The 20296-nt window shown below is 35.0% G+C and overlaps 2 protein-coding genes across 2 annotated transcripts in view; both read left to right on the top strand.

Annotated features, from left to right (window-relative positions):
* The window catches only part of LOC109042438 (MAGUK family member discs large 5), a 30266-nt gene extending 11857 nt beyond the window's left edge, over positions 1 to 18409 (top strand). Inside the window, 18 exon segments of the mRNA XM_072299643.1 lie at positions 380 to 582; positions 1117 to 1330; positions 1333 to 1551; positions 1553 to 1631; positions 2149 to 2347; positions 2385 to 2448; positions 3312 to 3477; positions 3997 to 4183; positions 4842 to 4983; positions 5654 to 5777; positions 6798 to 6948; positions 7406 to 7540; positions 8143 to 8267; positions 8715 to 8937; positions 9535 to 9746; positions 10501 to 10733; positions 11821 to 12040; positions 13191 to 18409. Of these exon segments, the coding sequence (XP_072155744.1) occupies positions 380 to 582; positions 1117 to 1330; positions 1333 to 1551; positions 1553 to 1631; positions 2149 to 2347; positions 2385 to 2448; positions 3312 to 3477; positions 3997 to 4183; positions 4842 to 4983; positions 5654 to 5777; positions 6798 to 6948; positions 7406 to 7540; positions 8143 to 8267; positions 8715 to 8937; positions 9535 to 9746; positions 10501 to 10733; positions 11821 to 12040; positions 13191 to 13300 (3006 nt within the window). The 3' untranslated portion in view covers positions 13301 to 18409.
* Positions 18410 to 19667: 1258 nt separating this feature from the next.
* Grip128 (gamma-tubulin complex component 5) overlaps positions 19668 to 20296 on the top strand; it is a 39577-nt gene continuing 38948 nt past the window's right edge. The window contains exon 1 of the mRNA XM_019059237.2: positions 19668 to 19938. Within this exon, the coding sequence (XP_018914782.2) occupies positions 19864 to 19938 (75 nt within the window). The 5' untranslated portion in view covers positions 19668 to 19863. The remainder of the gene's footprint in view (positions 19939 to 20296) is intronic.

Genomic DNA, 20296 nt, shown 5'->3' with positions numbered 1-20296 from the left:
GGAGCAATAATGTGTCACCTTCTTGTAAAATAAGATGATTGAATGGGCCACTAGGCAAGATTATAACTCATGGAGATGCAGTCTGTGGGTTTGCAGCGGACCAGAAGTAACTTTGCCAATGCTTTGGCATGAAATATGAAATTACGTCGAGGAAAATTGAAAATTTTGTTTCGGTAAGAAACCTTGCTCAGTGAGCGAAAGAACCCTAGTCCAAATGCATTATCACATAGCAGGAGTTGTGATATTTTTTAACAAGCCTAGGAATCCAGGAATTTAAGTATTTTACAGTTGCATTTAACACCTGTACACTTTTTCGCCAACAGCTGTGTAGACGTTCTAGTTTAGAATCAGTTGTAAACCAACTTCATTTTCGTTACAGATCAATAACAGACCATTAGATGGTGTGGGTAGTCTTCGAGAAGCAATGGCTTTACTGAATGAGCCGGGAAATTTGCTAACTCTTACTACCTTGAAAACAACCCACTGCTCCAGTAACTGTAGAGCAGAGATGTCCAATCGTGACGTTTACAAAAAGTATACCAATAGCAGCTCGCAAACTGAAAATAAGCCCACTTACATGTGGTGAGTATTTCGAACTTTTGAATCTTTTTATTTTGAGCTGTTCACCTGTTGAAAGTAAACAAAAATTCAACCTCTCCTTTAAGGGTACAGAAAGTTCCCTAGCCCTCCCATTTTAAAACCTACTTTTTCCTTAAAAAGCTTATAGTGATAAATTTGTCTCTTCATAAACTATTTGTCTTTGACCCAAGTTTTGACTTGATTATGTCACCCAGCACTGGCTGCCCAAAACCGTTATAAATGAAAAAAAATGTGTTCCTTCTCGCACAATGTAGTCACGCTTCTGCTCCATTTAAGTGAGATTTGAATTTTGTAGCTGTAACAATGTTTGCAAGAAGTTGACAAGTATTTTACACTCTTACCATTACAAAAAGCTAATCAAAGGGTTAGTGTTGCCTCTTATAGCCTAATTAATTAAAGCACCTTAGAATTTAGATACTGAGGATTTAAGAGGTAAAATAGAAATGTGAAAATTTCTAAGTTTTATGTCTATCTTGCTTCTTATTCAATTTGCCTGTGTATTCTTGCTCAATCCAGGTACAGTGAGAAGCCAATCTATGAAGTCCCAGAGAAACCAGCATTAGAAAAACCTTCTACTTCAAACAAATGGGATTTGATCTGTGATAAAATGGACGTAGTCCATGGGCGCTGCGGAAGGTCCTTAAAAGAAGAGAAAAAACACATACATGATCGTGATGCATCTCCAGTTCCTTTTGACCAAGAGCGAGATGATGCTATTGCGGAACTAGATTCGGTCATGATTCGTATCATTGCAAACATAGTCACCATCATAAAAGTAAAGAGATGGACAAGAACGGAGGCACATGGCCAAAAGTGCGATGGAGGAGCCTCTCCATCGCACACACAAACGGGGGACGAATCATAGCATTCCTAGAGACGAAAAAAGAGCGACTCCCTCTATCCGTTTTGTTGAACAATCCGCCAAACTATAATTTTCCACCTTGCTGTCAGAGACCAGAAGAACAGCGAAGTTCCATATGCGCAGAAGGATGGAGAGGCCATTGACTTCTCAGTCAAGTCAGGAAACATCGGTAAGGAATTGATTTACATTTGTGTCGTATTTGTTATTCTCCTGTACTTTATTAGTAGAATTGTCAAAGAAGTATTGTTAATTCAAAATTAAGGTAGATGAACGTACAACTAAAGCTTTTACTGCAAAAATTAGCAAGTGAAGGACCGAGTCAGTGATTGGCTCAGAGCATTTTCTAAATGTGGAATCTCAGGCCCAATGTTTCATTTAAGCAATCTAGACTTGCCCTAGCCTATAAACCCTCAAACAATAGATAGAAGCGCTCATCCTGGAGTCATCCAATTACGTCCACCAGCGGCCATTTTTCATTGTTGGACTATGAGATTTACATCTTCGGAACCTTTTTTATCATGCATAGCTAATCCTTTTTTGCAACTTTTAAGCTCAGAATTCTAGTTGAGTATGTCCATTCAGTGAATCTAAATTTGGAAGGTTATAACCTTCACATCCTTTAAATTTCTACCCAAGCTGTTCTTTAACCACTTTATGATGTCCTCATTTTTTGCTCTAATTTGTAGGTAAAGAAGTTTTAGAGTATTACGTGAAGAAGAAAACACCAAAACAATACCAGTCCTCGGATACCGAATCCAATGCAGACTCCCAGTCACACAGTCGAATTCACTCTCAACTCTACGGCACTCCGCACTATCCGTTTACACCTTTTTTGCATCCAGTTTCGCATTCTCATGCTCACAATCGTTACTCAAACGCTTCACAGTGAGGTTTCTATCAAAAAAAGCGAATGAACCGTATCACTCTCGGATCCAAGGTCTTATTGCTTCGAACCCTCAGTTCCTTCTTACAGTCCGCTTTCATCGGTGAGTTCCTCATTATATCCGTTTATTAATCAAGGTTTTTGGCGGTCTGAAAAACCTAGAAAGTCAGGAAATTTACAACAACCTGAAGAAATCAGGAAAAGTCCAGGCCTTGACTAGTTGATTGACTAACAATTCTTATACATAATTCTGGACCAAAACATCACGTAGAACGAGGAATCTGCATCAAAATATGAAATAACTCCTTACTAAGTATCATTGTTTTTATTTTACATTTGTCCCGGGAAATTGAAATGCCTAGAAACTCAATGCTATTACTACAGTCGATCGCGTAACACAAGGTTTCTCGACAGGCTTCTTAATTGAACATTTGTCATTTCCACCCTGTGTAGTCAAACTATATATAACTTTGTATATTGCAGCCAACGGTCCAGATTGAGTTGCCAGATCTTTACATTGCAAGACTGTTCATGGTAACGTTTAGTGCACGTTTTAACTCATTATACGATTGAGTTTTTATGAGCGGAAGGTTTGAATTCAAGCGTCAAGAAACTTGAAATATCTTTGTTAGGTGTCAATTTCAGTAATTTTCGGCTGCGCACATCATGTCTACAGAGTATTATAACTAGGAAAACATGTATACAGATAGCATCAACTTTGTTACCTTGTCTAGCGGTGCGAGCATACACATGACTGATCAGAGTCAATTAATCATTACGGGTTAAAAAGGTATATTAGGGTCAATTATATGTTAGATGTCGCTCCTTTCCTGATGGTGGAATAGATTTAAGAAAAGTCTGGGAAAATTGGGTGCAGTTGGATTTTTTTCTGAAGTGTATGGACAGAACAGAGTAAATCCTCTGTTCTTTATGTGTGTTATCACATTTCAATATTTCTTTTTCCAGTTTCATCACACTCACTCTCCGTCTGTTGATTCTGCATATCATAAATCTAAGTCAATTGTACCTGCTCATTCTCATCCTGGAGGGTGTCGAGCCCATGATGATCTTCCTGTCCCAGAGTCATATCAACCTTATCATGGTGGCACCTTTCCCAGGAAGAAATCGACAAACCAAGATATTCGGGTAAGACCCTTTTTTCGCTCCATTTTGTTTTTTCCTTCTTAAAGTAAGAAGTCTCCAGAATCTATGTGTTTGAAGTCTCTTTTTGAGTAATGATGTTCTCGCATACATACCCTTCGCCTAAAAAATAATAGTAAGTTAAATACCAGATGAATACACCCATAAGTTTTGTAAGTAAATATAAGATAATATAGAAAAAAGTTAAAAATTTGCACCTCAAGTAATTTCCTCATTTTAAGTTCAGTGGATCCAGGGGAAAAAACTAAAGAGCAGCCAAGTGCTTTAACTATTACATTATCAAAGCTTACAGTCTTGGGTAATATGTCGATTCTTTCATGTATTTTGAGTTAAGTTCTCGAGGCCTAATAAACTATACCAGATAAATGCAAACAAATATCATTAAAAAAGGCCACCGTCTCCTGGTCTTATCTTTTTTATTTTATTCTCAGTTGACTTATTAATCGAAGCTTTCTCATCAACAAAGTTGAGCACACACCTCTGTCACATTTCAGGATCCCATCCAACCCTAGCGTTGCAAGCAAGAGCAGCGGAGGAAAAGTTTCTACCGGTAGTATCGAGAAGTCATCGGAAAGAGGGAGTCCAATGCCTACCTTTCACGTTGAAGTGCTGAGTTCCGGTTCTCGCCAAAACAAAAGGAACTCGTTACCAGTATAACTGTTCGGTCTCCAAAGAAAGTGAGCAGCTGAACGTTTTTCATTTCTTCGACCTACTACAGTCGCAGGTAAGGTGTCCATAAATGTCGTGTAACAATCGGAGGAAATTTGGAAGGTCCCTTGGAAAATTGAAGACGTCAAACCCTTTTTGGATGTTTTAACAAAATAAAATGTGAATCTCTGATCGAGACGTAAGAACATCTCCATCTCAGGTCATATATTTTCTCACAACAAACCTCAACCAGTATATTCTCAGAAAATTTTCTGGGAATTTTTCTTCCTTTCACTCCAAAATAGTACTACACATAACAGCAGGATGTACAGTTCAGTAGTATATCGGCAATTTTGAAACCTTGCCATGGAGCTACCCTTTTTTCAACTATGGCCATCAATATGATTTTACGTTAAAATGTATCGCATGCCTGTATATACATTTGTTGACGTTTTGACTAAAATTTCAAAAAATTCAATGCCTTTGCTGAGAAAAGGAAATACACAAATGATAAGTGATGACATTTGGAAAGAGAGTCCATTAAAATTTTCTGAGTCTTTTCAAAATACTTAGTCTTAAAGTTTTTGATGTTTTCAGGTAGTTGAGGGAGATATGTATTTAACCTATCATCCTTTTTCTTAGCCTACACAGGTCATTTTAAAAATGCAAAGCTATCTTTTTTTCCAGACCTTTACCAGGAGAATTACGCCGTGTCCATATCGACAAGTCAGTGGAGCCTCTTGGAATACAGATATCCTGTCTGAAAAGTGGTGGTGTTTTTGTATCCACAGTTAGCGAGCACAGTTTAGCCTCCCAAGTTGGCCTTCAGGTATTTATTCAATAATTCTAGGATAAATGAGGTTAAGGCAATTTCACACTGTTTAACAGTTTCAAAAATTTTCTGTACCCTCTGAGCAAAAGCTCAAACTTTTGTGGTATATTTTTCTTTAAAACTTAATGGAATATTTAATTAAAAGTCCTCGGCAAAATAATGTGTTCAGAAACCATTTCCCCTATCGCCGCAATGATAAACAGATCAAATGTGATCACCAGTGTCCTACAATAACTATTCATTGACCATTCATAACCATTCAAACATGTTCTCTGGTATAAGGGAAGAGGTATGGGTTCAAAATCAAGCGATAAGATTTTTCAACACCTTGACCAACAAGTTAAAAGAATGTACAGGGAAAGTTCCGTCAAAATATTCCTTAACAAATTGAAAATAAAACTAAAAAATAAAGCTTATTATAATCTAGAAGAATTTTTTGAGGAGCCTGTATAATTTTATTTTGCTTAAATTGTTGTAATTGTTGTATTAATTGTAGATTTTGACTTGTGCCAGAGCTGTTTACTGTAGGCTGTATGCATCAATAAAAATTCTATTCTAAATTCTATTCTTAAAACCCCTCAGAATTAAATGTAGTCTGTAGAAGTATTTCTTAGGGCTCAATTAGTTTTTCTTTTCATTTAATGTTGCTCTTTTTTTATGTATTCAGGTTGGAGATCAACTTCTTGAAGTTTGTGGAATCAACATGAGGAGTGCTACTTATCAACTCGCTGCAAATGTTTTGAGACAGTGTGGCAATTCTATCACTATGCTTGTACAGTACAGTCCTGATAGTAAGTTTTCATGCGTTTTCTGAGATTTTTCAATAGCCTTCACTGTATTTCCGAGTTCTGTATTATTTTGAAGATATTTTTGTAGAATTTTCCGGGAATTGATTTAAAACTTAAACCAATATGTCTGAAATTTTTGGTTAAGCAGGTCTCTAGCGAAGCCTGGAAGTAATTTTTTCGTAGCAATCTTTGAATGTTCATATTTTTCTTGAAACGCAGCAGCATACCTTGTCTTTTGGGCCCATACCTTATTGGTGGCAATTGCCTGTAAATGGGTCTGTTGCACCCAAGAGATATAGCCAACTGAATATACACTCTAATGGTAAATTCTCTCGAAAATCACGTGGGGCACATAAAAGAGTTTGGAATCCACTCCTAAGCGCGCAATCTGCATAGTTTGTAACACACTTTTTCAAATTTAACGCATATTCAGGCAGTTTTTCTTGGTGACTGGCAGGCAGGTTTGCCCGGAGAGAGACATAACTAAAATAAACAAACAATCTCACCAACTTTTATAAACTCTTTTCACGTAAGATTTCAATTTATTCAAGCTTTTGTCATAGTAAAATTTAGAAATATAAAGGAAACAATTGCTAAAAACAATTGAAATACGTTGCAATAGAAATAGTCAGCGAAATCGTTTGTTTACTCAGATTAGTCTTTCTGACTCTTCTGTCTGTGCAATCCTGGTTGGCTATAACGGAAAAAAACTGCCAGCGGACGCAAGAAACTTGAAAAAGCTTGTTAAAAATTACGCTAATTGTGCACTATGGAATGGATTTTAGACTATTTGGCGTGTTTAAGGTGATTTTTGTGCGATTTTACCTGCAAAGATTACGTATATATATAATGCCATATCTCTTGCGCACAACAGACACATTGTACAAACATTGACAGGAAATCAGAGAATTCACCTGCATCTTTACTGGCAGTTTGGGTCATTCTCAATCCTTGTGAGACAAACATCAAGATTTGACTGTAAAAGGCCCCTTGAGCTATTTTCAACCCTCTTTCATTTTTCAGAGTATCATGAACTTGAGGGTGGAAGTTCGAGCAGTGGTGAAAGTAGATCTGACACTCCTACTCCATGCAATTCTCCAGAATCCCGACGTAAGAGTAATCCAGCTGTAGGACACACCATTTCAACTTTAACCCGACAGAAAACCTCAGACAGGTGTGTATCACTGTTTTCTGAAAAATAGTGTTCAATTATTAAGTTTTCTTATACACTTGTTTTCTGAAGCTACAACTGTATCTTATGATGATGAGAGAGATTTAATGGTAAGCCAAATCTTACCATCAAGTAACAATGTGTACTGAGTACTTCTGTTGCTGTGAAGAAGATTTTTAGGCCTGACTGCATTGAAAAAACGGATTTTACTTGGAAACATTTACCAAGTCACAGTTTTTTTAACCGGCGGTTCCTATCGACTGGCATGACAGGAGAGGACCGGGGATCAAAACAGCCCTAACGGTCAATTTTTTAATTCTTAAAGCTGAGTGATTTTTGACTAAACTAGTTGCATCATTGTGTTTCTGGCATTCATGCCGAAGATAAATTTCGCGCAGGTCGTTTTCCACCTTATTGATAGTATTTTCATATGAATATTTGTCTTTTTTGTATTTTACAGTGATGGTCCAAGGTACTTAACTATGGAAACTGGGAAGTGCAGCAATCTGGGAATAAGTTTAGTAGGAGGAAATGCTGTCGGCATTTACGTTCATAGCGTCCAAATTAGTTCTTTAGCTTATAATGCTGGTTTGCGGTAAGATTTCCATTTGTCTTTCACAAGTATGGATTTTTTTTTTCAATTTCAGTTTAATCTTTTTTCAAAGTTAGAATGGAACTCGTGTACCCACACTGTTCACTTTATTCACTTTTGTCTCAAATTATCAAGATTTTAGCTTTTTCGACCTTTTTTTTTTCATTTGATAAGGAAAAGAAGATGAAAAAGAATGTAAAAATAGACACAAGTTGGTAATCATACCGTCATAGCCGAGGTGACGTCATGATTCTACATTATGCAGAGTAGTTTCACCGTAGAGGGAAAAATTTTATGTAGAGCACAGTTGGGGGCAAAGCCCCTCCCGCCCCCCCCCCAAGAACCGGCGCTCCGCACCAGTTTTTTTTTGTAATTTTTATTCTACTTTAGACGGCAACTAATTTTTAGTTTATTTTCCGAAGGAAATACAGTATTTTTCAATTGTAACTTAATTTTATGTAATGTCAACAATCTGTGTTTTATGTGTCATGTATCTACAATTGATCAAAATTCACGTCAATTTTACATATTTTTACATAACTATTTCCATTGGATGTTCTACATTTCTCTATTTTTATTCATTAATTTATTTATTAATTTTTCAGGACTGGCGATCGAATTTTAGAGTACAATTCAACAAATTTACGACAAGCTACCGCAGAAGAAGCAGCATATGAACTTGCTAAACCTGCGGATAAAGTAACAGTTTTAGCTCAATATAACATTGACAGTAAGTTTCAATATCAAAATGGATTTTTTGCTTGAAATATCATTAAAACTCAGTCCAATGATAGATGACGGAAGTGATATTGGGATTAGTTTGAAAAGCTAATGTTGAGATGAAAAAGAATTTTTGTGAAAATACACCTAGTGCATGCTTTTCTGTAAAAATTAACTGACATTTTTTATCAATGGAGTAATGCATCAATTTAAGAACTAAAATGAAGTAATTAGGTAGGTTCAATAAGTGCTGTAATACTTTACAAGGATGATAAATGTAGATTTTCTGTACAAGTTTTTATACTTTTTCCATTTAAAATGTTTGCATTTTATCGAGTTGTGACACTTTACATTACCATAATTTATGCATACTCCTATTTCTTCTCTCTTTATTTATTCATTTCTTTTTGCCTCTGTTAAATCTGGAATTTACCTCACCTCTTGCTCAAAATTTCAGGGTACAACGAAATAAAAGACAAGCCAGGAGATAGTTTCTACATTCGAGCAATGTTCGATAGAACTGGTGAGCTGGGAGATGATTTACAATTAAGGTTCCACAAAGATGATGTCCTGTATGTTGACAACACCATGTTCAACGGAATACCAGGAAACTGGCGTGCATGGCTTGTTGATCAAGATGGCTACCAGCACCAATGTGGTATCATACCTAGCAAATACAAGTGAGTTTTTTTTCATTTCTTTTCTTTTTCTTGGCGCATGGGCCTCTCTTACCCATTCACTTGTTGCTTGCCATGGTGCCTTCATGCGATCCGCAGATTGCGTGATTGGTGAAGAAATTTCTGTCCAAAACGACTTCGAAAATTTCGACAGTGCATCAATCCTTTCAACTTTTTCGGAAACATGTTAAGCAAATTTTCAAAAGTGAAGTGCAAAGAAGTCATTTTTTCAAAAAATCTGGAAAAGTGACCAGATAATCTCAGTTTGCGTGAAACGTTCGGCTGAATGGCGTTTTTTGCACCCCTGGAAATGGTTCGTGTCATGGATGTATTCTTATGGACCTCGCGGCCTAAGTCACAATGGAGATAGTTTTTTTTATTTTAAGCACGTCCTATTGGCCTTTTAAACTAGCACTATTATAAAAGTGCTTGCTATTTATTCTTTGAAATATTTAAGGAGATTCTCTGTTGAAAACTAAAATTAACATTTTTGGGCCTGAAGGAACAAGAAATATATGACTAAGTTTGTCCACAATATCATAGACTTAAGTGTCTATTCCTTTCTAGCTTTTTAACCTTTTTCTCTTAACTTCTTAACAGGGTGGAAGAAGAATTATTGCTGAGACGTAGCCTCGGAGATCTCGAAGGCAGGACAACAAGACGAAGTTTTTTTAGGCGAAAGAAGCACCAGCGCAGTGACTCCAAAGAACTTGCAAGTTTTTCTAGTATCAATCTGGGATGGTACAGTGACTCAGGATCCCTAAACGAAGAAACAGCCTTAGCCTCTTACCAAAAAGTTGTCAGACTTGACTGTAAGTATGCTCTTAGACAGTTGTACAAGTGCACGAAGTTAAAATTTCTTTCCCATATTTTTCAAGTTTACAATTTGATCAGAACATTCATCAAATATCTTATCGAGAAATCAGGTCTTTATTTACCATTACCATTTAGTACATAAGGAGCGTGTCTGTAAAATAAGTTTTCGAATGCCTTTATGGATTGCATCTTTCAAACGTGCTTTGATTTAGTTTGAATCAGAGGTATTTCAAATGAAGGAATCAAGTGCCATTTTTGTGTTTTGGAAGGGAATGAGTCTAAATTTGCGACTCTGGCCGGAAACTCATGACACAGGTGAATCCTATCCTAAATTATTTGATAAAATAAACAAATAAGCTCTTGTATTTATCAATGTAAGTATAGCAAGATGACTTTAGTTCGGAAAGATGGATAACACTTTTTTTTTTTTTTTTTTTTTATTGAATTCTTGCTTAATTTCATTTATGGTACTTTTCAGTGGTAAAACAGAGGCATAGAAGTTTTCTGTTCTTTTAAAACCTTGAGTAATTACTAATTTTTTAACTACTCGCTGATGCTTGTAAAAACTTTACAAGGCAATATGTATTGGAGTGCTTCTTTCTTGTCATCCACCAACTTTATTCTCTAGCTTTTAGTTTTGTGACTTTTAAGCTATCATACTCTTTCAGCATTAGACAAGGAATTTTAAAATCTTGAGCTTGTATTTTGACGGAAATTGAAATTATCAAGAAATATTTCAACGTTTTTCAGCGGAACCTGTATTTAGGCCTGTGATAATTGTGGGACCACTGTCAGACTGTGTAATAGAGAAATTAATTCAAGATTTCCCCGATAAATTCCTACGCTGTGTACCAGAAATAATGCATTGCTCTCAGTCAACTATTGAGAAAGGTTTAAACGACAACCTTTTCATTGACTACCGCAAAAAAGGATCATATTTTGAGTGTGTGACAGCTGCAGCTGTCAAGGATTCCTGTGATAAAGTAAGTAGAAAGAGCTTTTAAAGAATTTAATATTTTTGTAACACAGAAAATTTTTGGCACTCATTAATCCGTAGTCCACAAAATGTACAAAAAACCTGTCCATGAGACTCAAAAGCTTGCACCTGCAAAAAGAATAGATGGAATAAAAGTGCCACTTTCAAGTAGGCTTTCAAGTAGTTGCGCTAGTCACAGAATTATGTTCTGATGGCCTATGCTCATAGATTAGCAAAAAAGAAAATGATCTGTTAAAATGCCAAGTTTCTCCGTCCAATATTAAAGGAGTTATTGCTCATTAAAAAATCGGCATGTAATATCATCTACCCACATACCATAGGAGCACATACTATCATTTCTCCCTCCTTCGTTTCGTCAATTAATGATATACACAGTTGGGCTGGTTTCTGAGCGTAAAACATGGATGAAAGCAAGGTGGAAGAAACCACAGTACGCACTACTGCAGTTGATGATGTCGTATGCCATGTTTTCTGATAGGAGAAATCCCCATTAATGTTGGACCCAGGATCTTATCTATCTTGCTAATCTATGTGCTTAAACCATCAAAATATGATTCTGGTACTGGTGCAACTGGCCCATTGTCATTAGACAGTACGATTGATTTGCTCAAATTTTGGAGGATAGTGCCTTAGCCAGTGAATGCTGATCATTCTTACCAATAGTGTGGTCGTGTAGAAGCTACCTATAATGTTCGAATTGGCTATTGTTGCAATAAACATACCAACATGAATCTGGGCATTTTTAAAGTTTACATTGAATGGATGTTGATTTTTCGTAGGCTTATAAGTATTTTTATCGGACTATTTTTAATAAAATGGATTCACAAAAACAAAATTCGTTCCTGCCTTGGAAATAATTTTTTAAATTAAAATATCGAAGCAGCCAAAAATAAATTTATACCAAGAAAAAATATACCAAGTAATAAAAAAGTACCAAAATCATAGCACATGTAAGATTTCTGATTCGTAATTTCTGGAGCAACATATTTTTTAATTCTTTAATGAGATGGTAAGTGATCCGTGCGTTAGTCTTTTTATTTCTAATTTCAAAACATCTTGTGGTGATTCCTCAGAATTGTCATTGTGTGCTGGACGTCGGGTTGACAAGTGTAGAACGACTTCATCGTCATCAAGTCTATCCTATTGTTCTACTCATTAAATTTAAGTCGCCGAAACAAATAAGGGAAGTTAAGGACTCGCGATTCCCTCTGGACAAAGTTGGTGCTAAAGCTGCTAAGGAAATGTATGAACACGCGCTTAAAATTGAAGTTGAATACAAGCATTTCATTTCAGGTAATGTGCATTTAGCTATTACATCACAATCTCTAATCTTAGAAATTAGTCTTTTTCTTCAAAATCTCAAGTTGCAAAAACCATTGTTTACTGCTGCAATGATATTTTGGCACCCATTTCTAACCATCTTACATAATCGTATGAAAGTCATTCTCTAGGAATGATAAATTACCTAGAGTTACTCTGAAAATGGAATCAGAATCTTGTATTTTGATTGGAGGGTTCCAAAATTTTGACCCGTTTTTATTTTCTGAAGAAAATATGCAGTGGTGACCCTGAAATTGTATGAAAGATTTTCGGAAATTACACAAAATTTCAAGTATGTAGTATTGATAATTGGTTTGTAATAAGTATAATATGACAGTAAATTCGTAACCAAGGTATTCATACTCTAGTCTCTTTGTTAATTAAAATAGCCCTGTAAACAAACAGTTCAAGCTCTAATTGCTTAATTTGGAATAACATTCCATAGTCTTAGAGTTTGTCTCCACTAGACGTTTTTGTGGAATTTTTTGCATCAACGAGTTGCTTATTTGCATTTTATTTTAGCATTCCAAGAAAGAATTGCAATAGAGTTGATGAATACCTAAGCAAGATAAAATAATTCAAATACTCGCTATCATGTCTTTTGGTTGAGTCAATTAATTTTGAACAAGTCAAAATTGATTGCCATTTCGCTTTCACTGCGAATAATGGACTGGAGTTCCAGTAGAGACCCTGTTATTAGCCCTCAAGGGACCAGTTCCATCAGGCGAAGTATTTCGATGGCAGCGATACATAACTAAATTAGCCAGTATCTCTTAAATATAAAATTTATGAATTTTCAAAAAACAAGTCTCTCCGTTCAATATTTAAGGAGTCATGGCTTTTTAAAAACACAATGATTTGTTATTATTACTCTCAGAAATTTTGATTTGGGCAAGTTTAAATATTATTTGCTTATCCTCCAGGTTTGAATATTAAAACTTGATTTAAGAGCTCTACTCTTTTGGCCGCCTTTCTTTCATACTTTTAAGTTTAAACCGAACACCTTTGAATTTCATTCATTGTGAAAACAGAGAGAAATAACTTTTTTAGGTGTTTCAATGCAAAAGCTCTCTCTTTGCTCTCTGTCAAATGGATTATTAATTTTGTGTGTTATATATTTTAGCTGTCATTCCTGCTGGAGTAAATGTTGCATACATGTGCACTCAGATTAAATCAGCTGTCGATTCGGAACAAGCGAAAACGTTGTGGGTGCCTTGTGCAAACAACATGTAAGTTCTCTGAATCCACTGTTTGCTCACCTGATACATCAGTCTCATTGCGTCATCAAGCAAGGATCAGAAAGCTTTTGAAGCATTAGTTGTCCCTGCGTTTAACAGGATATATTTGCTGACCAATTTTTGTAGCTCAATGTCTTTCTTTTTTGTAAGTTTCCGTATTGCATTTTTTCAATACTGAATAATTTTTTACACATAAATCTACTCCTTTAAGTAGATAGGCAGTGTGCTAAAATTCAAATTGTCTATCTATTTTGTTATTGTATTGGAGATCAAGGTCGTTTTAGCTGTATTTTTTTGTGAAAATTGACCAGGAAGTTTAGGATAAAAATTTCTCAACCTTGTGCCAAGTTATAGGCCAAAAAGTTTTTGTAAGAATTCTTCCATCAGTATAAACTAAAGCCAAGGTACCTATCTCAAATTTTATGAGCAATTACAACATCGAATTCACTTTTTAGGAAATCATGTAAAATAAAAAAAACAAATTATGCATATCCAAGAAGAAAGTAGTTTTTAGAAACGAATAGGAGGTGCTTTGAAGAGTTCTTCAAAAACTCTTACTTATGGTATTCTAGTTTTAATAAGAAAAGTGAGGTATTCGTCCACAAATTGACAAAATTGAATTTTGAAATATTTATTTGGCTGCTAGAACAGACTATAATCCACGCCATTATAAGTTTAAAAGAAGAGCAACTAGAATCTTTCTCCCTGACGATTTTTTTCTGCTGGTTTTGACAAGCTGGTCTATATTAACCTTCCGCTTTTCCCCTTTTCAATCTAGGTATTGGAAATGTTGTAATTTGTCCTGTATAGAATGTCATACTCCTGTGTTGTTTAACTCTGGAACTCAAGTAAATTTTAAATTTTGCCCACTGTTTTATGCAATAGCACTCATAAAGTTTGATTGTGTCAACTGGAAAAGACCCATTTACTCATTGCCAAAAGCGAAATTCTCTACTAGAGTAAAACTCATCTTTTGTGAGTTCTCTTACTTTTATCATAGTTCGCAGATTATATACTTACACTTGTTAAATGTGTACTAAAGTTCCAAAGTCTAACTTTTTTACTGTCAGAATCATTGTAATTTTTTATTTCTTCCTTATTTCTTGAATTAATAGTTTCGCCAGGATAGTGTTTAATGAAATATAAACAAAAGGAGATTAGGAGTAACACATAATTTTAGACTTTCGTAATTTACAATTTAAAGACTGAAGTTGATCCTGAAATTTATTTTTCCAAGTTATCAGCATAGAATTAGCCTTGTCATATGGAAGTTCTCCCAAAAAATTCTTATTTTCTCCAGTATTGTGGGCGCCTTTTAACCCTTCAAGAATTTTTAAGTTTGTACTCTCTCTCTCTCTCTATAAATTTTTAGCTCAATGCATCACAAGTTTCTTCGTTCAAAAGAATTTTTTATTTTTTCCCCTTTAATTTCTTCATTTTGGTGAAGTTAATGAATAATTTACAACTCTATCAGTAAAATTTGAAGTGCCTTTGTTATTTTTTCATTTACATATTTTTTATAAAAATGTAAAATGTTAAATTTCAGGAACTCCTAACTCAAAAAGTGATCAGGATTAGTCAAATTTTACTTGTGTTCTAATTGTGTAGGAGGAGTCGCTGTGAATTTCCAGCACTCTTTTTGATGACATTTCTTTATCAATAATTGAAGAGTCTTAAAATTTGGTGCAGATCACTTTTAACTGTGATATTCTCTTTCAATAATTATCATTCAATAAACTTAAGCAAAAAACAGTTGCAACAAACCTTGTCTCCATAAGAAATTTTTGGGCAGTTGGCTGCTGGAACAATCACCATGAACGAATCTTCCTATTATACATCCAGAACTCTGGAGTAGGTATGAATAAAAGTAGTAAGCAACATATTTCCTCTTTAAAAGTTTACGAGGAAAACGAATCACACAGTGGGGTGTACGAAATCAACTCTTGAGCAAGGTATTAGTGTTTTCAATTAATATTGTTGTAATCGCAAAAATACAAATAGCGTAATTTGTATAGTCTAATTTCCATTTGATCTGTGCTAAAAATACTTATTCTTGTTCAAGAGTTGGTTTCTCTTATCAAGAGTTGGTTCCTAATTTTTCGGTTGCGTGAATCGTTTTCTATATAAGATTTTGAGGAGAAAACCTCTGATGTTTTTTCTTGTTTAGACCTTGCCTATACTTCCTCACTTATCCAGCAGTATTTCTTTGGTGTCTTGTATTTTGCAATGCAACTAGTTTGTTTCATTTCCCCTCTAAGATTCTGCAGCAAAGCATTCTGTCTAATTACATGAAATTGTCCTTTCCAGAAAAGGCCCTCTTCAGGATTTTTTTCTTTATCTAATGGTATTGTACCTTGAGAAGTTAAGGTACCTAGATAGGCTTTTGGAGGGATTAATAATTTTGTTAGTTATCTCGGGTAGTCTTAATTCTAAGTAGCATTTTTAACCCAAAAGTATTTTTTTCAACATTCAAGTATGTATGTACTCAAAACATTAAACCATCTATTTTAACCAATAGGAGAATTTAAACCAAGATTTCATCTATTCGGCCATGATGAGGGAAGAAAAGTCATTTTTATCCGAAAAATTTTGAAGTAAGAATCCTACAATGAGAGGTAATTACAAATAGTATTTTTATACTTTAAAGTAACTCCACTTATAGAGTTAAAACGATTCCTTCAAGACTGCATTTATTCTTATATGTATCAAGATACCTGTAAACTCAGATTTTTCAGGAAAATGAAAAAAACTTAAATATTTATCAATGTATACGGAAAACAGGCTGATTTATTTCTGAAGACTGAGGATAGGAAACGAAGCCCGATTGTGCCTGCTGTTTTCAATCGTGTTCATTCTTATATATAACAGTGAATGTACTGCACTGTTACTCCTGTTAATCAGTGAAGTAAATTTTCATTGCATATTTTTTTTTTTTGTCACAGAAAGTAAGACTTTTTCGTCAAAAAACATCGCATTTGAATTTGCTGTAATGAGGTTAGGACTGTGTTAATTTCTTTTAAAAAGTTTGTTTGTATTTTTCAAAGCAGGTAGTCCATACACTCGTACCTAGAGCTTAAAAGAAAAAAAATAAGAATATATATTCTTGAAGGACAATGAACTCTAGTGTCTTGTGTTCGTATGATCATCTTAACAAATTTCTCACTAAAAAATTTTCTTGGTTACCCAAACCTCAGTGAAAACTGCTCATCAGAATTTCACTCTTTTCTAGTGTCTTTTATTTCTGTGATACCTCCGCCTTTAATGTGTCTATGATGCTTGAAGAAAACAAAAGCAAGGACCTTAAATTTTTTTGATGCCCATCCTTTAACTTTTGCAACAAATGCTATAAGTTTTTATTTATATTGCTGTATTTAGTATCTGAGGTGTCACTCTTTATCGCAACAACACAAAAGGCGCAATTTGTGAGGTTTTAAATTTGTCACTTGTAAATTCATGTTCGGCAGTGGAGCGCCTCTACTTTATGATACTTGTGTGCTAATGATATTTGCATTAAAATTCTGTCTTACTGTTGCTGCTTAACTTGCAATATTGCTAACGTAATCTTGTGCATTACTGCTTACCAGTATACCTCATACATCCAGTCTTTCTTGTTGGAATTGTGGAATTTAATGTCAATACTCTGCCCTGCTACAGAAGAGAGAAAGAATGCTTAAATTTTCGAACTCTAGTTTCTCTCAAAATTCGTCCAATTTAATTTGTTGAACTCATCCCTGATTTAGCTAAAACAGTAAAACTTGTCTTATTTGTATGGAAACGAGACCCATGAGAAAGCAGTCAGTGCGCAAAAAAGGACGTGTTTTCTCACCAAACAGTAGTGATGAGGCTTATTCTGCCAAAGAACTGTACTGATTGAGAAAAATGGTATTCTTTTCTGCCAATTTCTAAACTCAAACTTTCTATGTTTTGTGTCCAAAATGCAACCGAGAAAGAACGCAGAGACCAGCACTTACGACTGTTTTGCATAACATGAAAATGAAAAAAGCCCTCCTTATTTAGTTGAAAGTAAAATTCGTCGAATTTAACAATCCAAACGATTTCTGAGAGTCTTTTGAATGATTGGTGGCAATTTTACCAAGTATGAAGGTTTCTTCCATTAAAATTTTCCACTCAGACGCTACTAAGCCCATTTTCTCAAAACTTCATTTTCGCTCTCACTGCTTTCTTTGGCCCTTTTTCTCAAAAATTTATTTTCGCTCTCACTGCTTTGTTTGGCAGGATTGCTCCTGTTTCATTGCTCTGAAATACCTTTTTTCTTTTGCAAGCAAAATAAGCCAGTTCAATTCCTAACAATATTTGAAGGGTGCTAAATCTATGAAACAGCACTTTTGCCACGTTACTTTTCCGTGTGACCCTTTGCCAAATTTGATTATTGTCTTACTAGGTGGGACACTTTGTAACATTTTGTAGGTACCTCAGTTTCTATTGCAGTTGAAAATCATAATGTTTGATTTTATCTTATCAGGAAATTGTGCGAAGTTTTTAACTTATATTTATATTAGTGATATCATTTATTTCATAACTCCTTGATCATTGATTTACCTTTGTGAATTTTGTCTTCCTCGGTTTTGGTAGTGTTTCCTAGAAGCAATTGCGTTTGATTATCAAAAAACTATTACCCTGATACCTAATTATTCAGTTTGCCTTTGGTTTTTCTAACGTTCAGTGTCTGGAAAAAGATTGACCTCTGTGCAGGTTTGTCTCCCTTACCGCGCGTACAACATAATACGATCTAGATCTTAACCCAACCGGTCGGTTTGCAATTCTCTCAAGAAGTTACAATCACCAGCTTCTCTGACAAAACCTTTCGTTGTTATTGTTTTCTCTTATGTTATATTTTTATGATGTTTCTATGTTAATTTTTTCATATTTATATATTTATAAGCTTTTTTCAATTCTGCACTTATTTCAATTGATTATCATCCTTCCTTTACTGTAAGTAGATTTTTTAACAGATGAGTTTTCTGCTGGGATGGTAGCAAGTCTTTGTTCTTACTTTAGGTAATAATTCGACAGTTTTCATTTTACTGCACCAAATATGTTTTATTTCACGTAATGAACCTTAATAAAGCTAGACTTAATCTTTCAGCTGAGTTATTTTTTATTCTTACCATTGCCCTTTCTTCTTGCCTTTCTGATCAGATTTCCCTCATGAATTCACACTCTTACCAGTATGAGTACTTGCACATAGGCTGAAGCTTCATATCAATGGCCAAAGTGCGGAATGACATAACTCCTTTATGAAGTTTCAAAATTTCTGCCTCTATTTTCTTTTTTGGAAGAAGAACACGCTAACTTTACATCTTGAAACTTCTACAGAATATTCTGCTAAAAGAGAAGACAAATTAAGGAAATTTTTAAGATATCATGTTAACAAGTTTTCAACGCAGGTACCCATGTGATTTCGCTTTCAGGCCATCGATATTTTTTGTCAAGAGAAAAAGAAGTTGAATCAGCATGCAAAATATCTGCTGTCACTGCGAATTAAGTTAGTATGAAATAAGTAGGATACTTACTCTTGTTCTTTGATGCAATTTTTTTTTTTAAAATTATTATTTTATTTAAGTATTTGATGATGGTAATTTTCTGCGTAATATTTCAACCTTAGCTCTGATTGTGTTCGAAAAGTGTGCATCAGCGATGAAAACGCTACCAAGATAAGGAGTACCTATGTACCCAAAGTCTATTATTTGCGGCCCATAAAATTCCTAACGCTGAATTTCGTACTTTTGCCTCCCCCCCCCCCTCACCTCGCACGATGTCACCTGCGTTCCCCCTAAGTACCATATGCCGGGTGGCAAAATTTCATGAAAAATAAAATCTTGAAATTTCACGTAAAATATTTAATGAAATATCAGAAATTTATGAAAGATATTGAAAAATACCGGTTCCTTTCCATGTTTTGCAAAATGTAAAAATTGTGACTTTTTTCTATTTTTTGTTGGAGTGCGGGTTGTATACTCTAGCCCCTGAAGAATATGAAATATTTCATAGCCTCGTGAAATTTCATGAAATATTTCCCTGAAATTTCCAATCTTTCATTTCTTTCTCACGTTTCATGCCACCCTGACCTTACGGTACCATCTAAAACTGGCGGGAACCATTAACCAATCAGAAAGGTAGATTCAGGTCAACAGTGTTGCCTCATGAACGCTCATAATAATAATTAGACTTCCGTTTGTAATTTCTGCGATAAAGTCATTTGATAAATGTCTTTTGAAGCATATCATTGAGTTTGAAAATGTACAAACGATTGGATATATACGGATCGGATTGCAGCATAACTTTACTCTACGTAAACTCACATTTGACAACGTCCTGTTGCTTCCCCTTCCCTCCCTTTATCATTTCAAATGTTCATTCATTCATTGTTGTTTGTTGTTATCAGCTAACATGTTTTTGGCTCTCGATCAAAGATTGATTCACGTAAATCATTCAACGGTTCTCCCTTCTGAATTTTGAATTAAATTTGACTCAGTGAAAAATTTACGCAATTGCCCGACTGTTTATCTTCAATGTTAGAGCTGAATTCATGTGTCGATGGCGCTGGCTAAAGTCGAGTCACTCTATCAAAAGGACTTGAACCAACTGATTAGATGTCTTACTGGATTTGAGGTATGTAAATTTTTATTAAAATACTTTTAACCCTGAGAAACCATATCAAAGCTACAGGACTAATATGATACAGTCTATAGAGTCTCCAAGGGGGAACGATGTTTTCTCAACTGATCACACATTGAAGCATGTCTCTTTTCTTTTAAACCCATGGCTGGCTAAACTCCCTACAGAAGATTGCAAATAATCATTCATGCCCATTGTTGCAATACCTCATCTCGGAGGAGAAAAACTTTGTACCGGAGCTCTGTTCCGGAAATCAGTTTACCAGTGAACTATAACCTTAAATATCAATCAGTCGGCACTTGGAGGTTAGAGCGTTTCCTGTATTTCCTTTGATAATGGTCCAGAGGTTTTC

This window comes from Bemisia tabaci, chromosome 4, assembly GCF_918797505.1.
Source record: "Bemisia tabaci chromosome 4, PGI_BMITA_v3".
Classification (NCBI taxonomy): domain Eukaryota; kingdom Metazoa; phylum Arthropoda; class Insecta; order Hemiptera; family Aleyrodidae; genus Bemisia; species Bemisia tabaci.
Note: the sequence above shows the minus strand (reverse complement) of the source record. Positions and strands in the feature narration are given on the sequence as shown.